The following is a 20,729-nucleotide window of genomic DNA, read 5'->3' as shown; positions in this document are numbered from 1 at the left end:
TCTTCCGAAGGTATACCGACATATCTCTGGTTGTACTGATCCATTTAGTTTTCACGGCAAGAATACTGAGGTGGGTTGCCATTACCTTCCCCAGGGATCGCATTTAGTCTGACCTCTCTGTCATGACCTTCCCGTCTTGGGTGGCCCTTCACGGTTTAGCTCATGGCATCATTGAGGTGCTCAAGCTCCAGCACCACGACAAGGTAACGATCCTTTGCTGAAGCATGGGAAAAATATCTGTGGCTAAATGAATGTTTGCCTAGGATGTTGCTTCTTTTTCAGACCTTACCTATTTTGTCGACAGCTTTACCATTTCAAGAATGGCAGAGAGATGTTTCAAGATTTATTTGGCAAGGCAAGAAACCAAGAATTAAATAAAAATTGTTGCAATATACCAAAGAACAAGGAGATTTGGGTCTGCCTAATTTGAAATTGTATTTTGATGCTTGTTTGTTTTGGATGAAGGAATGGATTACTTTGAAGAACAAGAAATCACTACAGCTTGAAGGACATGAATTAAGATTTGGGTGGCATGCCTACTTATGGTATGATAAAGTTAAAGTTAACTAGGATTTTAAAAATGGTTTTGTTAGGAGTAAATAGGAATAAATGCAAAGTAAGACTGTCTCCTAATATACGGTTATGGTTGTCACCTCAAGAAGAATATGTTAGAAGAGAAAATGCAGGAAGACTAAGTTAGTTAAAATATAAAGACTTGTTAAATTTTAAAGATGGGGAACCAAATCTTATAACAAGGGAAATGTTAGAGTTGGAAGGTTGTACATGTCATTGGTTCACCTATGCACAATTGTTGGAACATTTTAAAGTGGATAAAAATAATTATAAATGTGTTAATGAAATAACTCAGTTTGAAATGGAACTTTCTATAAATGATGAATGTCATGAGTACTGATGGTGAGCAGGAGGGGGCCCCTATCCAGGGGGGAAAACGCATGCGTAGTACTGAGGAATTAAGCAGCCATTCAAAGAGACACAGATCAGACCCGCCTTGACTTTTGGGGTTTATCTGTCTGGGTTTTTCCCATGCTTCTTCAGTTTGTTAGGATTTTCTGTCGAATGTAGCAGTAATAAAGCACTAGAGACCTATTCCCTGTCTCAGCGTGGTTCCTGACTGTTAGGACAATGAACATGTTATTACTAAAATGTACAAAATCTTGTTATAGATTAATCTGGAAGATGAACAGGTTAAAGAAAGTATGATTAAATGGGTTAAGAACTTCAGATATAATATTAAGTTGGAGCAGTGGGAAAATATGTGGAATAAAGGTTTGAAATTCACTTTGAATTACAATTTAAAAGAGAATTTTATAAGATGATGTATCATTGGTATTTAACTCCCCATAAGTTGTCAGAAATGTATAATGGTGTAACTAATGTTTGTTGGAAATGTTTACAGGGTGAAGGAACCTTTTATCATCTCTGGTGGGCTTGTGAGAAGGCTAAAAAGTTCTGGGATCAAATATGTATTACTATTCAAAAGATTCTTAAAGTTAATAGACAAAAAACTTCAGAACTGTTTCTTCTGGGCTTGATGGAGAAGGAGTTAGAGAAACAACATGGAGTTTTGCTTTTATACATGATTACAGCTGCAAGACTTTTATATGCACAATGATGGAAAGATTCACAAATACCTACGGCTGAAGATTGGATTGTTAAATTAATGGATTTGGCTCAAATGGCTAAATTAACAGCAATAATTAAACAGCACTCTGTTTCTGGATTTATATCTATTTGGCAACCACTTTTAGAATACTTGCTTGTGGGAGAAAAAAATGAAATTTTGTTCTTGGGTTTTAGTGATTAACTGGTTTGTCTTATTAGAAATAATGTTTCTTTGGTTTAAGCAATGGGGAGAGATTAGATTTGTAAACATATTTATATCTGTATTGGAGAAAGTTGGAAGTCACTTTCCGTTTCAGTTTTCTGTCTGTCGACAGTTTTATAGTTCTTTTCTTTTTTCTTTAGTTCTATTCTCTATCTTTTCTATTTATTTATTTATTTATTTATCTAATTTGTCCTCGCCCATCGCCTCCCGTCAGGGTACTCTGGGCCGTTTACAACAATCGATTAAAAACAACAACCATAAAATACACAGTATAAAAATACAATAATAAATAATATAAATAAAGGTAAAAATAAAGAATCCAGGTGGCGAAGAATCTAAAACAGTCCAAGTGTGGGAGGAGTGGTCTATAGCAACCATCCCCATGTAGATCTATTCCCCTCTCCACCCCAAGCGAGGTGGCAGAAGCAGGTCTTCAGACTCCTCCAAAAGGCCAGGAGCAATGGGGCCAATCTCACCTTCCAGGGGCAGCATGTTCCACAAGGCGGGAGCTACTACAGAGAATGCCCACTTCCTGGACCCTGCCAGATGAAATTCTCTTACAGACGGGGTCCACAGCATGCCCTCTCTGCACGATTGGGTGGGACGGGTTGATGTAATGGGGAAAAGGCGGTTCCTCAGGTAACCTGGCCCCATGCCATGTAGGGCTTTAAAGGTAATAACCAACACCTTGAATTGGACCCAGAAGCAAACTGGTACCCAATGCAGCTTGCGCAGCAGCATTGTTACATGTGCCCTTCTGGGGGCACCAAAAACAGCTCGTGCAGCTGCATTCTGGACCATCTGAAGCTTCCGGATACTTTTCAAGGGTAGCCTCATGTAGAGCACATTGCAATAGTCTATATGAGAGATAACAAGTGTATGAGTAACTGTTCGAAGGGCCTCCTGATGCAGGAAGGGGCATAACTGGTGCACAGCATGTAGCTGCACAAAGGCTATCCTGGCCACGGTTGCCACCTGCTCTTTGAGCAGGAGCCATGAGTCCAGGAGGACCCCTAAGTTATGCACCGGGTCTGTCTGGGGCAGTGCAACCTCATCCAGAACCAGAGATGTTAATGTCCCGGATATGGAAGAACCATTAACCCACAGCCACTCGGTCTTGCCAGGGTTCAGTTAAAGCCTGTTGTTCCCCATCCAGGCCCCCACAGCCCCCAGACACTCGGAGAGGATAGTCACAGCATCACTTACTTCATCCAGGATGGAGATATACAATTGAGTATCATCAGCATACTGATGATACCTCATCCTATGGTGATGGATGATCTCGCCTAGTGGTTTTATGTAGATGTTAAAAAGGGGAGGGGAGAGTACTGATCCCTGTGGCATCCCACAAAGAAGGGGCCGTGGGGCTGATCTCTCCTCCCCTATCAACATCGACTGGGATTGGCCCTGGAGGAAGGAAGTGAACCAGTGTAAAATTACACCACCCACCCACAACTCCCTGAGTCACCCCAAAAGGACACCATGGTCGATGGTATTGAAAGCCACTGAGAGATCAAGGAGAGTGAGGATGGATGCACTGCCTCCATCCCACTCCTGCCAGAGATCATCCATAAGTGTGACCAATGCCATTTCTGTCCCATAACCGGGCCTGAAACCTGACTGAAAGGGGTCTAGATAATCTGTATCCTCCAGGACTCTCTGGAGCTGTAAAGCCACCACTTTTGGAACCACCTTCCCCAAAAAGAGGAGGTGGGAGACTGGGCGAATATTGTCCAGAACAGTAGGGTCCAGCGATGGCTTCTTGAGGAGGGGGTGCACCAACGCCTCTTTAAAGGTTGCCGGAAACACCCCCTCTCCCAAGGATGTATTGACCATCGTATGGACTCAACCACATGTCACCTCCCGGGCTGCTTTTACTAGCCAGGAGGGGCACGGGTCTAGATGACATGTGGTGGCATTTACTGTCTGTAGGATCCTGTCCACTTCCTCAGGTCCAACAGGATCAAACTGCTCCCAGACAACTGGGTAAGCCCATTCCCCTGGTATCTCTCCAGACCAAGCCTCACGCCTGGAGTCCAACTTGGAGCGGATCTCAGCGATTTTGTCCTGCAGATGCTCAGTAAATTCCTCTGCACGGCCCTGTAGGTGGGTCACTGAGCCTACCTTCCCCAAAAGGGATGGAGTGATCTTAAACAGGGCCATCAGGCGGCATTCTGTGGATGCAATAAGAGCAGAGAAGTATTGACATTTTGCCGCTTTTATCACTACAAGGTAGGCCTTAATAGTGGCTCTTACTTGTGTTCAGTCGAATTCAGTCTTTGTCTTCCTCCAGTGGCGCTCTAGGCATCTCTTAACCATCTTCAGAACCCTCAACTCCTCCGTAAACCACAGGGAGTGCCGGGTTCGATGGGACAAGAGGGGGTGCACAGGCGCAATCCTGTCCAAGGCCCCGGCTGCCTCCCTATTCCAGGCTGCAGCTAGGCCCTCCGCTGGACCATGCAGCAGATCACCGGGTATAACCCCCAACTCCCTCTGAAACCCTACTGGGTCCATCAGTCGCCAGGGGCGGACCAATCGAATGGGTCCTGCCTCCCTGTGGAGCGGGGTGGCAGGACAAGAAAACCAAGTCCGGAGTGAGGCCACTGTCTTGAGTCAGGTCCCAAATTATCTGGGAGAGGCCCATGGCTGCCATGGTAGCCATGAACTCCCAAGCTGCCTTGGAGGCACGCCCCAGGGATGGCAGGTTGAAGTCCCCTGGAACTATGAGCCTGGGGAACTCCACCACCAGCCCCAAGATGGCCTCGAGCAGCTCAGGCAGGGAGGTTGCCACATAGCAGGGAGGCTGGTAGAGCAGCAATACTCCCAGCTGTTCTCGGGAGCCCAACTTGAAGAACAGGGTCTCGCAGCCAGCCACTTGTGCAGCAGGGCCCCTGAAGGCCACAAGAGACTCTCGGATGACAACAGCCACCCCTCCTCCCCTGCCCTGGAATCTTGGCTGGTGCCATACCATAAACCCAGCTGGGCACATTTCCAAAAGGGGCACCCCCCCTTCAGTGCCCACCCAGGTCTCGGTAATACATGCCAGGTCTGCCCCCTCCTCAGTGATCAAGTCACATATGATGTGGGCCTTGTTATTAACTGACCTGGCATTAAAAAGCAGCAGCCAGAAACCAGGGCCCCTATGGATCTGCTGACCAGGGCCTGGGTCTGAGCGCAGAGGGCCGGAACATGCCACTGGTAGCAAACACCGGGAGGGTCTTCCCCAAAGATGGCTCGCCCTCCAGCTCCCGCCATAACATCCCCTACCTGTCACCACCTCAATAATGTGCCCCGCCCTACAGCCCCCAGTGACTCCTGATCCTTTAGCCCCCATTCCTGGACCTTGGCAGTCTCTGGCTCTAAGTAGGGCTCCCTCCTTCCATTCATACATCCTTACTCACAGTCAATCTCCCACAGGGCGATGGTAGGCCCTCCGGCGCACCAGCTTCTGCTCTCGGTGCCGTCAGAGCCCAACCGTCACCCCCCCATTCGCTATACCCCCCCTCAAACTCTCTCACTGCTCAACAGGGGGCACTCATTCATTCCTCACCCACCCCCTGTCTCCCACTCAGGGGCTGAGTGCCCTTTTACACAAACACACTGCCAGACTCCCCCTCTCGTCTCTCACCCCACTGCCCTTTTTCAAAAGGGATGCAATTGCAAGAATAAATAGTAATAATATTAAAATTGGTCCAGTCCAGTCCATCTCCTTTTAGTAAGCAGTTTTCAGTAATAATTACAAGGCATCCTGCAGACTGAAGTGATACAATTCTATACTTTCTACTTTGTATTTTAACTATACTTTAAAAAATAATAAAGCTCTTTTTTTAAAAAAAAAAAAGGATAAAACTACAAAAGAAAAAGAAAAAGAAAGGACTAAAAAGATGTGAAAACACACAAGAAGAAAAAAAAAATTAAAGGTTACGGAGAAAGATGACTTCTGACTTTTAACAGCAAGAATATACAACATGCCCATAGGAGTTTTTGAAGAAGATCATGTGAATTCCTTAAGGAAGAACTTAAAATATATTTTCATGCAGGAAGCTGAAAATCCAGCAAGTTACTCCCCTCTGCTTCATATAAAACTGTAAGAGAATCTTGGGCAGGGTGTTCCTTCCTGAAGATATGGTTTTAATGGCTTATTTTTCTGCTTAAAATGTGTAAACATAAGAATCCCTCTAAGTACATATATCAAGTCATTCACTTTAATTGCATTTATATTTCCCCATAGGCTCATTGGATTTCAAACCATCTCTACAAATCAGAAAAACAATTAGAACAAAATTTACAAACTAAAAGGTTTTCTTGGAATAATCCTTCCCGGACATTTAACTGTATTCAAAATTTACCAGGTAAATCCTGACGTTTTAAACATTTCCATAAACATTGGAAAGCACCTGGGAACACATGAGACTTACCTGTGCAAGTTACCAAGATTTTGTGCTATGTCAATAAAGTTTGGCAAAGAACCTCCATGCTTGTTAGTTGCCAGGCTTTACCTGTATCATTGTTCTGTAAGGCCTCTTCAGATCCATCACATGCAGATTTCCCAGAATGGGTATGGTCCTGGGTCCCGGGGGAAGATTTGGGGAGCTGTTATTCCAGGAACTGCCCTTTTTCAAAAGGGATGCAATGGCAAGAAGACATAGTAATAATATTAAAACAGGTCCAATCCAATCCATCTCCTTTTAGTAAGCAGTTTTCAGTAATAATTACAATGAATTCTGCAAACGGAAGTGAGACAAGCATGCACTTCAAAGCATTGCATTAGGCATTGCCTGCCCACTCTTTCTCCTGAATCATCACACAGCCCTATTTAAGAGAGGGCCTTCCAGCTTTGCCCTTGTTTTTTCTCTCCTCCCCAGGAATTTGATCTGTTCTTGCTTATGTATGGGTGGGATCTAGGAACATTTGCAATCAAGTTTAAACTTATTTGAGCTGTGTAACAATCCAACTTTTTGGACAGATGTTAATATTTTATAGATCCTTTGCGGTAAATGTTTCACTACTCAGTTAAGGAATCCACAAAATGGATATTGGACCCATGAACAACAGAGACATGCCTTCTTGAGTAATGATTTAGCCAATGATTTAGCCAATGATTTCACACAATGAAAAAGAATTTCCCATGTCTCTGCTGGTAGGAAGAGGGGAGTATTTTCTTTTTTCTGCATGATCTCTTATTTGGGCCAAACAGGTTTCTGTGACCAACTTCCTCTTTATTTGTAGCCCTGAGGTCTTGGAGGGTTATGGAAGGCCATTTGTATGTGAGGACTGGAAAGATCTTTGTAAATGAGAGCTGCCACACCATTAAAGGCCCTCATCTTGACTGGCAGTTCCCTTGGCATTTGCACAGGTTTGGCACAAAATTGTTGCAATTTTGGGGTTGATATATGAGGATTGCCATGCATGGCTGCAATTGTGTTCTTTTCGTTTCCTCCACCTTCCATGCTGAAGAAACAGGTCTGCTTGTTGCTCCTCCCTCCCTCCCTCCCTCCCTTCCTTCCTTCCTTCCTTCGTTCCAAGACCATCAACTTTGAGGCTGATGCACAATCTGGGGGTCTTCTTGGATTCACACCTTCATGACTGCTGTGGAGAAGAAGGCCTTTGCCCAAGTTCACTTGATATAATAGTTAACAGAATCTTCAGGAATCAATAGCCTTTGCCTTGCCCAAGTTCACCTGATGTTCCAGTTACATCCATATGTGGACTGAGAGACCCTTGAGACAGTCACTCACACTTGGGGCACTGAGCATCTGGACTCCTGCAAAGCACTCTACATGAGGCTGCCCTTGAAGGCCACTCAGAAGCTGCAGCTCTTCTTGAGCTGCACTGGTAGGCTTCTGGGCACAACTCAAAGTGCTGGTTATCACTCATAAAGCCTTTCATAGAACAGGGTCTTGTAATTGAGGAACCACCTATCCCCTGTTGTTTATTTTCTTATCTTGTATCTTATTTTCCAGTATTTTTAATGCCACTAGAAATTGTAATGGTATGTGGGAATGACCTTGGAAGACAGGGCAAAGAGACACAGCCAAGGGAATGATCAGATAACAGGCAATTTAGCCCGCAGCAGGAATGTGGATGGGGCAAGTAGCTCAGAAGGGACCCTCCCTAGTTTCTCAGGCTGTAAGGACAATGTGGAAGGGGAGAAATGTACTTTCAGACTTGCAAGATTCTGTTAATGTGAGCTTACAAAAAATGGAATTAGCTTCTCTGTTCGTGTTTCCTGTATTGCCTACCTCACAAGGCTAACATCAATCTTGCAAGTCTGAAAGTACATTTCTCTCCATCCTCCCAAGGTAATTCTCACATACTGTTACAGAAATAAAGGAGAAGGGGGCAAGCTTCCTTTCTTTATTGTACCTTATTGTCATAAAAGTCCATTTACAATGAGATTAGCTATTTGCTTATTTGTAGATACTCCATATCCATGTAAGAAAATTGATGCCACAGTTCCTTTTTTCAGAGATGTAAATATGAAGGTTATCAAAGGCTTTCTCCAAATGCAAGATGCCATGACTGCTTTCTTGCTTTTCTACTTTATTTTATTTATTTATTTGACAAATTGATAGTGCTACCTATATAGCTACTGAATCTCTAGTTGGCAAATAAAGATTGAAGCATTCTCCAAAACTAATAGAAGAAAAAACCAGGTTGAGGCCATTATATTAAAAAAAATGTCATTACCAGCATGTCTCATGCACTCATGGCCAAACTCCATTAACATCCCAGCTCCAGTGCCTGGGGTCAAAGCCAGGGCTTCATGGCCTTCCAGAAGGCCAACAGGGTTGGGCCCATCCATATCACCATGGGGGAGATTGTTCCATAAGGCAGTTGCCATGGCAGAGAAGGCATGCTTCCTAGGAAGCACCAGGTGACAATGCCTTACAGAGGGTGCCTATTTACATATATTATTCATGGGCACTCTGCCAGATCTTGTGGGATGGGCAGAAACTGTACCTAGGGGAGTGTTATTGCATCTACAGTCGATGAATGATGCTCACTAGGCATGGGAGGGTGGGGGGCGACTTAAAACCCATAGCCACTCAGTCTCGTCACAGTTGAGGTGAAGCTGATTTTTCTCCATCCCAGACTGCACGGTACAAAGGTCCTGGGACAGCACTTGGATGTATAACTGAGTATCATCCGCATATTGGATGGAAGACCTGGCTGTTCTCCCTGGCCTCGGGGCAGGGTAGCTGGATCCCCTTGTGGAGTGTATCTGTGAATGTTTCCTTGTTGTTGCCTGGGTCTGCTATTTTGTTCTTGACTTTTTTAAAATTTGTTCTCTATTTAGCTTGGTTTTTTTCTTTCCTTATTACTATTGTATTTTATTCTGTTTGTTCTGTTGATTCAGCTTATGTTGTGAGCCACTCAAGAGTGATTCTGGCATCGGGCAGCAGCTATATCAAGTGAATCAAATTAAATTAAAACAATTGAATATGTTTCACCACCCTTACCACCCTAAGGGAATCCTTAATACAGGGTCTTAAGTGTTCTTAGCCAGGCTCACTACTCATACCCTTTCAGCGGCACACACGGCATCTCTGCAATGGTGGTTTCATCTCTGAAAAACAGAGAGCTCTCTGGGATATACATGCACAGAGAGTTTGCATGGGGAGAATCCGATTCAAGGCTGACATCATTTGCTCATTCTCACTGGTGACTAATGTTGGCAGAGTGTTGGAAAGCCTTTGGCCCAGGAGAGATCAGAAAAGTCACACACCAGGCATTTCTATAAAAATAAATGTATTTACAGAAAGCACAAAAACGTATTTACAGGCTTGTGCATTTTCACAGGTGCTCAGAGAGGAGAGAGCTCTCTCAGAGAGCTGCTTACTGGCTGCAAGGCTAAAAGAAAACTGAAACTAAAACAAATCCAGGCAAGCTTCCTCCCTTCAAGCAATACAACTATTAACACCTAAACTGAGGACAATTACATTCGACCTCTTCACCCGGCCAGAATGATTAGTTACCATAGTAACCTTAATCTGTAGCAGAAAGCAATATACCAAACAACTAAAGCCTCTGTTGAGCTGTGCACCAGAGCTTCAGAAATTTCCCCAAGTTTCCCCAGGTCTTTCAGGTATCTGGGGAGGACCAATCAAATAGGTCCCACCTCCCTGCAGTGGGAGGCAACCACAGAAACCTTGAAGGCTAAGAGGGAGTGATCTATCCTTGACAAGGGGCTAATGCCAATCTTTCTGACTATTTAGACCACATAGCTGCTGCCCTGAGTAAAAAAAACAACAGAACTAGTATGTGACCCCGCCCCCCCCCATAGTAAGTGAGACCTTCAAAAGGCCCAAGGTTGTCATAGTGGCTGTAAACGTCTAAGCCACTTCTGACTCAGGAAAGACAGGATGAAATTCCTCAGGAGCTAAGCCTTGGGAACTCCACCAAGCACCTGGCCATGGGTAAAACAGGTCAGGTAAGGAAGGTGCTGCATAGCATGGAAGTAGTATGCAAGTAGCAATCCCATCTGATCTGTTTGGACCACCTTTTTTTTTTCCTGTCAGAAGCACCTACCAAGGCGCTTCTCTATTGAAAGAATTTGCTGGTGACATCACTGTTGCCCGGGGGATGCCTGAGGGGGCTCCTTTCATGTCCCTGTTATTTTCCCACCAAAGTGGTACCTATTTATCTACTTGCATTTGCATGCTTTCAAACTGCTAGGTTAGCAGGAGCTGGGACAAGTTGATGGGAACTCACTGTCACGCGGCTTGCACTCTTGGGCTTCGAACTGCGAAACTGCCAACCTTAATGGTCCTCTGACTCAGTATATTAACCACTGAGCCACCACAGCCCCAATGGCCCACCTTTACAGATAGGAACTTATGCCTAATTATTTGTGGAACAGCACCCCTGGAAGCCACCAGAGCCTCTGGAATGGCAATGGTTACACACACATCCTGCCCTGGAATATTAACTAATGACTCAGCCTTAAACCCAGATGGACACATTTCCAATTTTTTTTCTTTAACAAAGAATAGAACTGACAACTAGGTACAACAAACAAATACATAAATTTGCACTTAAGTCTATTGCAGAAAACACAATATTGCTTTTTAAAAAGTACTTAAAATTACTATTTTTAGTTAAAGCAAAGGAGACACAAAATACTAAACAGAAACAGAAAGGCTGGAGGACCTTGGACCAGTTCCTCTCTCTCACCCTAAGTCACCTCACAGGGTTGTGTTGTGGGGAAAATAGGAGGAGGAAGGAGCATTTGGTATGTTTGCTGCCTTGAGTTATTTATAAAAGTAATAAAGGGATAGAAATAAAAAATAAAATAAAGTTGAAGAGGAGGAAAAATAGTAAAAGGCAAAGGAAACAAATGACCCCAAGAGAAAAATTCAGTCATAACAAAACAAAGGTCTTTGCTTTTCGTGATTTCCCTACTATTCTTCCGCATCAGAATCTACATTTTATATGTCTATAGATCATTACAATTCAGCTCTTCGACAACATCTGAAACCTGGACAATCTGGCATCATGTTGTCAGAGTTCGCAAATCTGTAAAAAAAAAATGCCATTTCAAAGGCTGAGAAAACAGCTTTCTGTAATTCTTTCTGTTGGATCAACGTAACCCAGCACAGGTCTTGTATGGCATGGGAGGGATTGTAAGTCCAAGATCAGGGGTCAGGTCCAGGTCATCTTTAGGTGTTCCTGGGGGTGGCTGGAAGGTAAATCTCTGCAGGAGGCTGGTAAAGAAGAGGAAGAGCTCCATTTTGGCAAGATTCTCACCTGCACATGCTCTCCGACCTGGAAGAAAGCATACGTGGGGGGAAAAAAAGGTTTTATTGGTTTCTTGAACATGTTCACATGGCTTCCCAATGTCCTATGGCCATGGAGAGGTCAGCACACTGAGAAACAATGACAGATCATCGATACAGAAAGAAGTTAAAATGCACTAATGGGATGGAGATGGGTTTTTTTTTTCTGACTACTAGATGGCAACAGATGTTCTGAATGTGAAAATAATGTCAAAAAGGACATAAAATTAATGCCCAACAAATAGAGTAATGCCCCTCTTTTAAATATGTAGACATCACCTTTCATTAGTTCTTTATATAGGGAACACATGCGGGCAGTATCCTCAAGTTGTTTGATTCCAGAGGATGGCAGTTAAAATATTGTAGGGTAAGGTGATAGCCCAGATGTTGATGGAACTGAGATCTGGATGGGGTGAGGAGGTTGATTCTCAGTTAGACATTGCCCAAAATAACTTCATTGGGATGCTTTTAGGTCTCCCTAGAGCACCCCTTCTGTACATCTAATTCTCTGCTCTTTGCGGGGAACTTAGTTCTCAGACACAGAATACATTAGAGATAGGCTTCTTGAAAAGGATGCTAATAAACATGCTGCTGGGGTACAATGGCATCAAGATGAAAATATATCCTGGTACCATTACTACGAAACCTCTGAAGCCTCTCCCAGAATCTGATTAGTATTATCAGTGCCCCACTGAGAAAGGCCTTTACATTCCATTGGCTGCAGACTATGGCTTTGGCTTAGCTTGAAGAGAGATTTCATAAGTGCCCTGTTGAACAGCATCTCTGCCCCTGTGCTGTCAGTCAAGGGGAGGACATTACTGGCTCTGTCCTCCACTGCCCAGTTTACATTGAAATCAGGGCCAAACTACTGATTGTAGGTGAACTCAAGGGCTTGGACCACAAAATGACTGAATTAGGTTCTTGCAGATGTGTTTCAAAAAATTAGTAATCAGATTGCTACTTTTGCTTTGTTCTCATTTAAACTTAAAAGAATTTTTTAACTTTTTAAATTGTAACCCTGGTTTTATTTTGATCAAATTTATTTATGTCTAACACTCTTTTTATTATTTTATTTTATTTAAATTTATTGTATTTTATGCTCTGCTCCATTGTTGTGACCTAAACATAATTCTGTTTACTTACAGAGTCAAGCTAAGAATACTGAAAGCCTGCATCCTCCTGAAGGCCAGAGTCAGCCAGGAAGGCTGCAAGACAAGATTCATCCTGGATTGCCAAAAGAGAGAGTTGCTGAGGCCAACACGGCAGGAATAACAGGAACTCAGGCACAGAGTTGATGAGTCTCCAGAGTTTGGAAACAACAGACTAATCAGTCAATGCGTGGGGGTTTTTTTGGTTTTTGTTTAATTGTATGGCATAGCATTTTGGTGATCAAGCTGCTTTTCTTGCTGGGAAATCCTTGTGAGGTCCAGCAGCCAGATGTGTAGATTGTTTAGCTGTGAAAAGTCACATTCCCCTGGGTGCACCTTGAGGAGGCTAGTCTACATTGCACTGAGTTGGGCTGAGAGAAAGTGACTGGCCCAAGGTCACCCAGCCGGCTTTCATGGCTAAGGTGGGACTGGAACTCACAGATGCCTGGTTTCTAGCCCAGCGCCTTAACCACTAGAACAAACTGGCTGACTTCAATGAGTGGTGAAGTCTGGCCACAAATGTTGCCCATTAGGTCTAAACTCTGTAAAATTAAGGCCTATGAAATTGAGCTTTTATCATTTGTTTTCTTTTCAAGTAAGGTGTGAAGGCTTCCCTATTAATGGATGCATGCTCACGCAGCAGAGAATCTTACCTGCAGAGAAAGGCAGGAATGCAGCGTTTTTTGCAAATTTCCCCTCAGAGTCAAGAAAATGCTCAGGGTAGAATTCATGAGGTTTCTCCCACTGAGATTCATCATGGAGCACAGATGTCAGCAATGGAGCAATGAACATGCCCTAAACAACGAAAGGGAAAAAACTGTATGAAAAGGAGTATGTCCATTTAAGAGATTACTATATAAATTATATAATTTATTACAGTGAGTTTTTAAGAGTGTTATTGAGAAGTAAATAGTGGGCCTGGAGGAACACTCAAATTCAAAAATAAAAAAATAAAAAATATTACAACTACATTTTTAAAGGGGTATTGCAAATCCAGATATACTGCTATTAATACAGGGCCTAGAGAAATGGACAGGTTCAAAAAGTTGAAACATGAGGCATATTAATAGAATATCAGCTGGACCCCTGCTCAATAGCTATTAAACTGCATTTTGTTACCATGAAAATTCTACTTTACATTGTCCAAGAAAGACTAGATCTTGTATAATGCAGTGATTTCAGACTGATCACCTTGGGAATGAAGAAGCCTTTGAAAGTTATGTCCCTGGTGGTTGCATGTGGCACATTGGTTGGAACAATGTCAGCAAACCTTTGAACTTCATGAATCACTGCATCGGTGTAAGGCATTCTGGCCCGGTGGTCTGTCCTTGGCTGCAGATCTCCGATTACCTTTGCAATTTCTTCTTGGACCTTCCCTGAGAGAACAAAACAGTATTAAGTATTAAGATGACTCATTGTTTGAATTTGGTTTTCAGTGGGAGCTAATGCATAAATCCCAAATTCTGAAGGATACAGTTGGCATTAGCTGAGATCGCTACGCCTTCAAACAGTCACTCAAGCATTAGTCACTTTATGAACTACAGTAATTTGTTGTAATTGTGGCTGCCTTGAAGACCACTCAGAGGTTTCAGCTCGTCACAATGTGGCAGAGGGGGCAGTGGTTTCCATGCCTCATTGTGCCCACATGAGCCCACTGGAGTAGCTGTAGTAGGCTTCTTAGTGCCATTCATATGCTGGTGAGATTGGGGAAATAGGCACACTTGGGGTCCATTTATGTCATCTAGTGGGACTCCAGGAAGATTGCCTGCCCTCTGGAAAGATCCCACCCCCCCAGAGATCCAGTTTTCTGCCACTCTGATGAAGTTCAGAAAACTACTGCGGACCAGGCTATTTTCCTGGACTTGCGGTAGGTTGAGGTTGGAGCCCTGGTTGAGTGGCTTTTTGTTTTTGTTTGTCTTCAGGCAATTTTTGAGCCTTTTTTTCTGGGTTTTTTTTTTTGTCCTGTTCTTTTTTAACTGTAAGCTACCCAGAACCACCAGGACTCAAGTGGCCCCCAAATTGCTGAATAAAATAAAATAATAAATAATTGGAGAACTGGTGCTAAAGTCTGAAGGAACTTAGTCACACATTAGAGAAGCAAAACAAATTCATATTAGAGGGAAATATTACAAAGTTACAGAAAATATCATCAGTGGTAATTTTAAAAGGGATTTCTTCTATGGAGTTTTTAACTTCCTTAACTAAATCCAGAAATATTTCATTTGCAGTATTAGAAGATAAGGCCATGAAGCCAAGTATGCTTGTAGTGCATATCTGGTGGTACGAACCTGTGATCTCCTGTGGAGATATTTTAGATTTTTTTCCCCACCTTTATTATTTTTATAAATAACTCAAGGCAGGGAACATTCCTAATACTCCTTCCTCCTCCTATTTTCCCCACAACAACCCTGTGAGGTGATCTGGGCCGAGAAAGAGTAACTAACCCAAGGTCACCCAGCCGGCTTTCATGCCTCAGGCGGGACTGGAACTCATGGCCTCCTGGTTTCCTTAACCACTAAACCAAAGTGGCTCTCACATGCTAGCACCTTTTTCTCTTCTTTCTCCTTCTTTTATGAATATTTCCATCCAGCGAAGAGATGTACGAATGATTGACTATCAGCTTACAGCTTCAACCCACAGAGAGAATGAAATGTAAAGTGGAGCACAGAGAGATGTGTCAAAGTCTGATCATGACAGAAATACAGTACTCTTCACAGACAGTCACTTCCCTCTTGCCTCATATTAGTGGGTATAGGGCAACTCCTCCTGCCCCCGGTTTTATTTGTTATTAATTAGCTAAGAAAAGCAACAATAAAAGGGAAAACAAGGGGAAAATGCATGTACGTTGTCCTATCTTAGAGCGAAGAACCACGCTTAGACAGTATCTTGGGTCTCCAGTATTTCTTGCCCTATTCTAATAGACAGAGAATCCTGCCAAACTGAAAGGCCATGGGAAACCTTCACAGATAAAGCCAAAAATTAAGGTGGGTCCACTCTGAGTTCCTTAGAAGGAAAGTTCAAAGCCTCTAAACTACGCATTCATTTTTCCCCCTGGATAAGGGCCCCCTCCTGCTCACTGTCAGTGCTCATGACATCACCCTCCTCTCCAGATTCACATTCCATTTCAGTGCCCTCCCTTCCAGAGTTCCCTCCTCCCTCCAAAATCTCATGAGTGACCATCTTCTCCTCCAAGCTCCATGGGAACTGGGCAATGGTGGAAAATCTTCAAAAGAAAACTCTTCCAAGGACAAGACGCTGCTGCTCTCCAAGTCAGATAATACTTCTGGCCCAGGTGGCTGCTTCTGGAAAATAGCTAGATGATTAAAAGATTCCTCCCCCCTCCCCTTTGGGAAATGCAAGCCTGATGTGGAGGCTGAGGCTCCCCCTCCTCCTCCTGCTCTGGCCTCCGTGCCTCTCGCAGGGGTGGAGGTTGCCAACTTATGAACTCCTCTGCTTGGGATTCTTCTGCTTGCTCAGCTGAGTGAGGAATCTCTGAGAGAGTGCAAGGCTTGGGTTTGTTAGGGAAAAGCTGATGAAAGTACTGGAGCGTGTACATCTCTGCATTTTCCCATGTTTGTTCTTCCTCAGGGTACCCTTTCCAGGGTATTAAATATTGGATGCCCCTTCCCCTCCTCCTAGAGTCCAGAATTTCCTCAACTTCATATTCCTCCTCCCCTTCCACAATCACTGGAGGTGAGGGGGCAGCTGCAATCGCAATGCACTTGGAGAGCATTGCGATCACAATGCAAGGATCTGTGAAACACAGGATGGACTTTCATGGAGGCTGACAGCTGTAAATGATAAGCCACTGGGTTTATCTGCTGCACCACTGTGAAATGGCCCACAAACTTAGAGTCTAACTTTTTGGAAGGCCTGGTAGAAGTCAAAAGCTGGGTAGAGAGCCACACTTTGTCTCCTACTGCAATCGCTGGCCCATCTTGTCTGTGGACATCTGCAACTTTCTTGTAGGCACTTTTTGCCCTGTTCAGCTGCTCCTTTAACAACTCATGGGTGGCTTCTTGCTGCTTAAGAAAATTTGCAGCCACTGGAACTGTTCCCTGCTGGGAGGAGGTGGGCAAGACCCGAGGGTTAACCCCGTAGAGTGCTTGGAAAGGAGACATCTTTGTAGAAGAATGCACAGAGTTGTTATAAGTAAATTCTGCCATGGGCAGCAGGGCTGGCCAATTGTCTTGCAGATAAGTGGTGTGACACCTGAGATATTGCTGCAACCACTGGTTAATTTTCTCAGCTTCTCTGTTCATTGACTGATGATGCAATGAGGATAGGTGGATCTGGACCCCTAATGACTGGAAAAGGGCCCTCCAAAACCTGGAGGTCAACTGAGGGCCTCTGTCACTCACCAAGTCATTAATCATGACTCTATGCCTAAAAACATGGTCCATAAACAACTGCGCTGTGGCTTGTGCAGATTGGAGGCCTTTGCAGGGAATAAAATGTGCCATTTTAGTGAAGAGGTCCACCACCACTAGTATGGAAGTAAAACCCTGGACCGGGGGTAAATCAGTGATCAAGTCCATGGAAACTGTATGCCAAGGGCAGGGGTATGTGGGAAGGGGCTGCAAGAGTCCTGTGGGCTTCCCTGGGATTGGTTAGCTCATCTACAGGTATGACAAGAAACAAAGTAACTCTTTACGTCTGCAGTCATCTTAAGCCACCAGTAGTCTCTCAAAGCTCTATGGAGTGTTTTGGAAACACCTCCATGCCCAGCCATTTGATGGTCATGGCAGAGTTTCAGTACTTCTTCCCTCAATGAGAGGGGAATGTATAACCTCCCACTATGCCAGAGAAGAGCAATGACAAATCTCAATAAAATAGTTAAGAGCAGAGACATCACACTGACAACAAAGGTTCACATAGTTAAAGCAATGGTGTTCCCTGTAGTAACATATGGCTGTGAGAGGTGGACCATGAGGAAGGCTGAGAGAAGGAAGAGAGATGCTTTTGAACTGTGGTGTTGGAGGAAAATTCTGAGAGTGCCTTGGACTGCAAGAAGATCAAGCCAGTCCATCCTCCAGGAAATAAAGCCAGACTGCTCACTTGAGGGAATGATATTAAAGGCCAAACTGAAATACTTTGGCCACATAATGAGAAGATAGGACACCCTGGAGAAGATGCTGATGCTAGGGAGAGTGGAAGGCAAAAGGAAGAGGGACTGACCAAGGGCAAGGTGGATGGATGATATTCTAGAGGTGACAGACTCATCCCTGGGGGAGCTGGGGGTGTTGACGACCGACAGGAAGCTCTGGCGTGGGCTGGTCCATGAAGTCACGAAGAGTCAGAAGCGACTGAATGAATAAACAACAAGATGCCAGAGGATTCCTGCTTCTACAGTGAATGGGGAAGCTGTGTCTTGCAGGCCCCTCTGGAGGTTATCCATCCTGGCCCTGGCATATGGGTCCTGTCGCTGCTGAGCTTTGACCCTTGCAAAAAGGTCCTCTGCTTCTCTGCCTGTTGCTAAAATCTCTGTCTGATTCCCCCCAGGCCATTGATCAAAGTTGTGAGGTTGTAGTGTTGTAGCCTGGGTCTCTTGGTATGCAGCTGCAATTGCCTGAGTGGTGTGGGACAAAGCATCTGCTAAACAGTTCTGAGCTCCAGGCAAATAAGAGATAAAAAAAATGAAAAGGGAGAAAAACTGGCTCCATCTGATCTGGCATGGGGTGAGCAATCTGGTGTTTTGTAAAAGCTGTAAATTCATGTGATCTGTGCAAACTTTCACTGGAAAGGTCACTCCTTCAAGCCAGTGCCTCCACTCTTGGAATGCTGCTTTAATTGCAAGCAACTCCTTGTTAAAAACATCATAGTTTCTCTCTGCCGGCGAGAGTGAGCAAGAGAAAAAGGCACAAGGAAGCATCCTCTCCCCTTCCTGGTCTGCAGCTTGTAATAACACTGCGGCAATTGCGAGTCTGATGTGTCTAAGTATTACGAACTGTTTCGTGGTATCTGGATGTTTTAGAAGGGGTTGGGATGCAAACAGTTGCTTAAATTCTTGGAAAGCTGCTTGCTCCTTCTCCCCCCAAAGGAATTTGCTTCCTTTCTTCAAAAGTTGTGTGAGGGGCTTAGCCTTGTCAGCAAACCTATGTATAAATTTTTGATAAAAGTTAGTAAACCCCAAAAATCTCTCTACCGCTTTCACATTGCAGGGAGAGTTCCAAGAGAGAATTGCCTGGACCTCTGAAGGGTGCATAGACATGCCTTCTGTTGATATTCTATAACCCAGAAAATGTAATTGAGTTGAATCAAAGGCACACTTCTCTAGCTTGGCAAACAGCTTGTTCTCTCTGTCTTTGTAAGACATTACGTATGTGTGTTCCATGAGTTGTAGCATCATCAGAGAATATTAGAAGTCATCTAGATAAATGATCAGATACTTATCTGGTAGATCAGAGAAAATTTGATTCATAAATTGGGAAAATATAGCTCCAGCATTAGCTAAGCCAAAGGGGAGAACAAGGTACTCAAATTTCCCATACCTAGTATTGACGGGCATCAGATATTCATGCCACTCTTTCATCCAGATTAGATTGTATCATTCCTGAGGTTGAACCTAGTAAAAATGTGTGGAAGATGGTCAAAATGCTACTGGGGAGGAACAGAGGATGAATTCAACTGCCCCCAGATGTGATGACACAGCTAGCTCAAAGCCAAAAGGATGGCCAGCGGCCGACGGTGCTGGTGGTGGACGGCGAATCCGATGTTCTAAGGATCAACACACCATGGGAACCTGGAATGTATGAGCCAGGGCAAATTGGATGTGGTTAATGGTGAGATGTCAAGATTAAAGATAGACATTTTGGGTGTCAGTGAATTGAAATGGACTAGAATGGACCACTTCTTGTCTGTGGACATCTGCAACTTTCTTGTAGGCACTTTTTGCCCTGTTCAGCTGCTCCTTTAACAACTCATGGGTGGCTTCTTGCTGCTTAAGAAAATTTGCAGCCACTGGAACTGTTCCCTGCTGGGAGGAGGTGGGCAAGACCCGAGGGTTAACCCCGTAGAGTGCTTGGAAAGGAGACATTGTTGTAGAAGAATGCACAGAGTTGTTATAAGTAAATTCTGTCATATGGAGCAGGGCTATCAGTTGACCACCAGATCTACTACTGTGGACAAGAGGACCACAGAAGAAATGGAGTAGCCTTCATAATTAATCAATAGTAAAGTGGCTAAAGCAGTCCTTGAATACAATCCAAAAAACAATAGAATGATCTCAATTTGAATTCAGGGCAAGCTATCTAACATCACAGTGATCCAAATATACGCCCCAACCACAGATGCTGAAGAAGCTGAAGTAGAGCAGTTCTATGAGGATCTGCAGCACCTACTGGACAACACGCCTAAAAGAGATGTTATTTTCATCACAGGAGACTGGAATGCTAAGGTGGGCAGTCAGATGACACCTGGAATTACAGGTAAGCATGGCCTGGGAGAACAAAACAAAGCAGGACATAGGCTGATAGAATTTTGCCAAGACAACTCACTCTGCATAACAAACACTCTCTTCCAACAACCTAAGAGATGGCTTTATACATGGACTTCACCAGATGGACAACACCAAAATCATATTGACTACATCCTTGGCAGACAAAGGTGGCGGACATCTATACAGTCAGTAAAAACAAGACCTGGAGCTGACTGTAGTTCAGATCATGAACTTCATATTGCACAATTTAGGATCAGACTAAAGAGATTAGGGAAGACCCACAGATCAGCTAGATATAAGCTCACTAATATCCCTAAGGAATATGTAGTGGAGGTGAAGAATAGATTTAAGGGACTGGACTTAGTACATAGGGTCCCGGAAGAACTATGGACAGAAGTTCGCAATATTGTTCAGGAGGCGGCAACAAAATACATCCCAAAGAAAGAAAACCAAGAAGGCAAAATGGCTGTCTGCTGAGACATTAGAAGTAGCCCAAGAAAGAAGGAAAGGAAAAGGCA

General features: G+C 43.9%; 1 protein-coding gene across 3 annotated transcripts in view; it reads right to left on the bottom strand.

Annotated features, from left to right (window-relative positions):
- The window catches only part of LOC134506861 (cytochrome P450 2K6-like), a 64,331-nt gene that overhangs the window by 33,613 nt on the left and 9,989 nt on the right, over positions 1 to 20,729 (bottom strand). For 2 of the 3 annotated variants that reach the window (XR_010068833.1, XM_063317230.1), the window contains exon 2: positions 6,346 to 6,459. Coding sequence is in view for 2 of the 3 variants with exons in the window: in XM_063317230.1 (XP_063173300.1) it covers positions 6,346 to 6,459 (114 nt within the window). In the remaining variant the exon portion in view is untranslated. Of the gene's footprint in view, positions 1 to 6,345; positions 6,460 to 11,394; positions 11,615 to 13,426; positions 13,569 to 13,964; positions 14,150 to 20,729 lie in introns of those variants that run through there. The other variant, XM_063317237.1, reaches the window with a different exon arrangement.

This window comes from Candoia aspera, chromosome 1, assembly GCF_035149785.1.
Source record: "Candoia aspera isolate rCanAsp1 chromosome 1, rCanAsp1.hap2, whole genome shotgun sequence".
NCBI classification, from domain to species: Eukaryota; Metazoa; Chordata; class Lepidosauria; order Squamata; family Boidae; genus Candoia; species Candoia aspera.
This window is presented reverse-complemented; position numbering and strand designations above follow the sequence as displayed.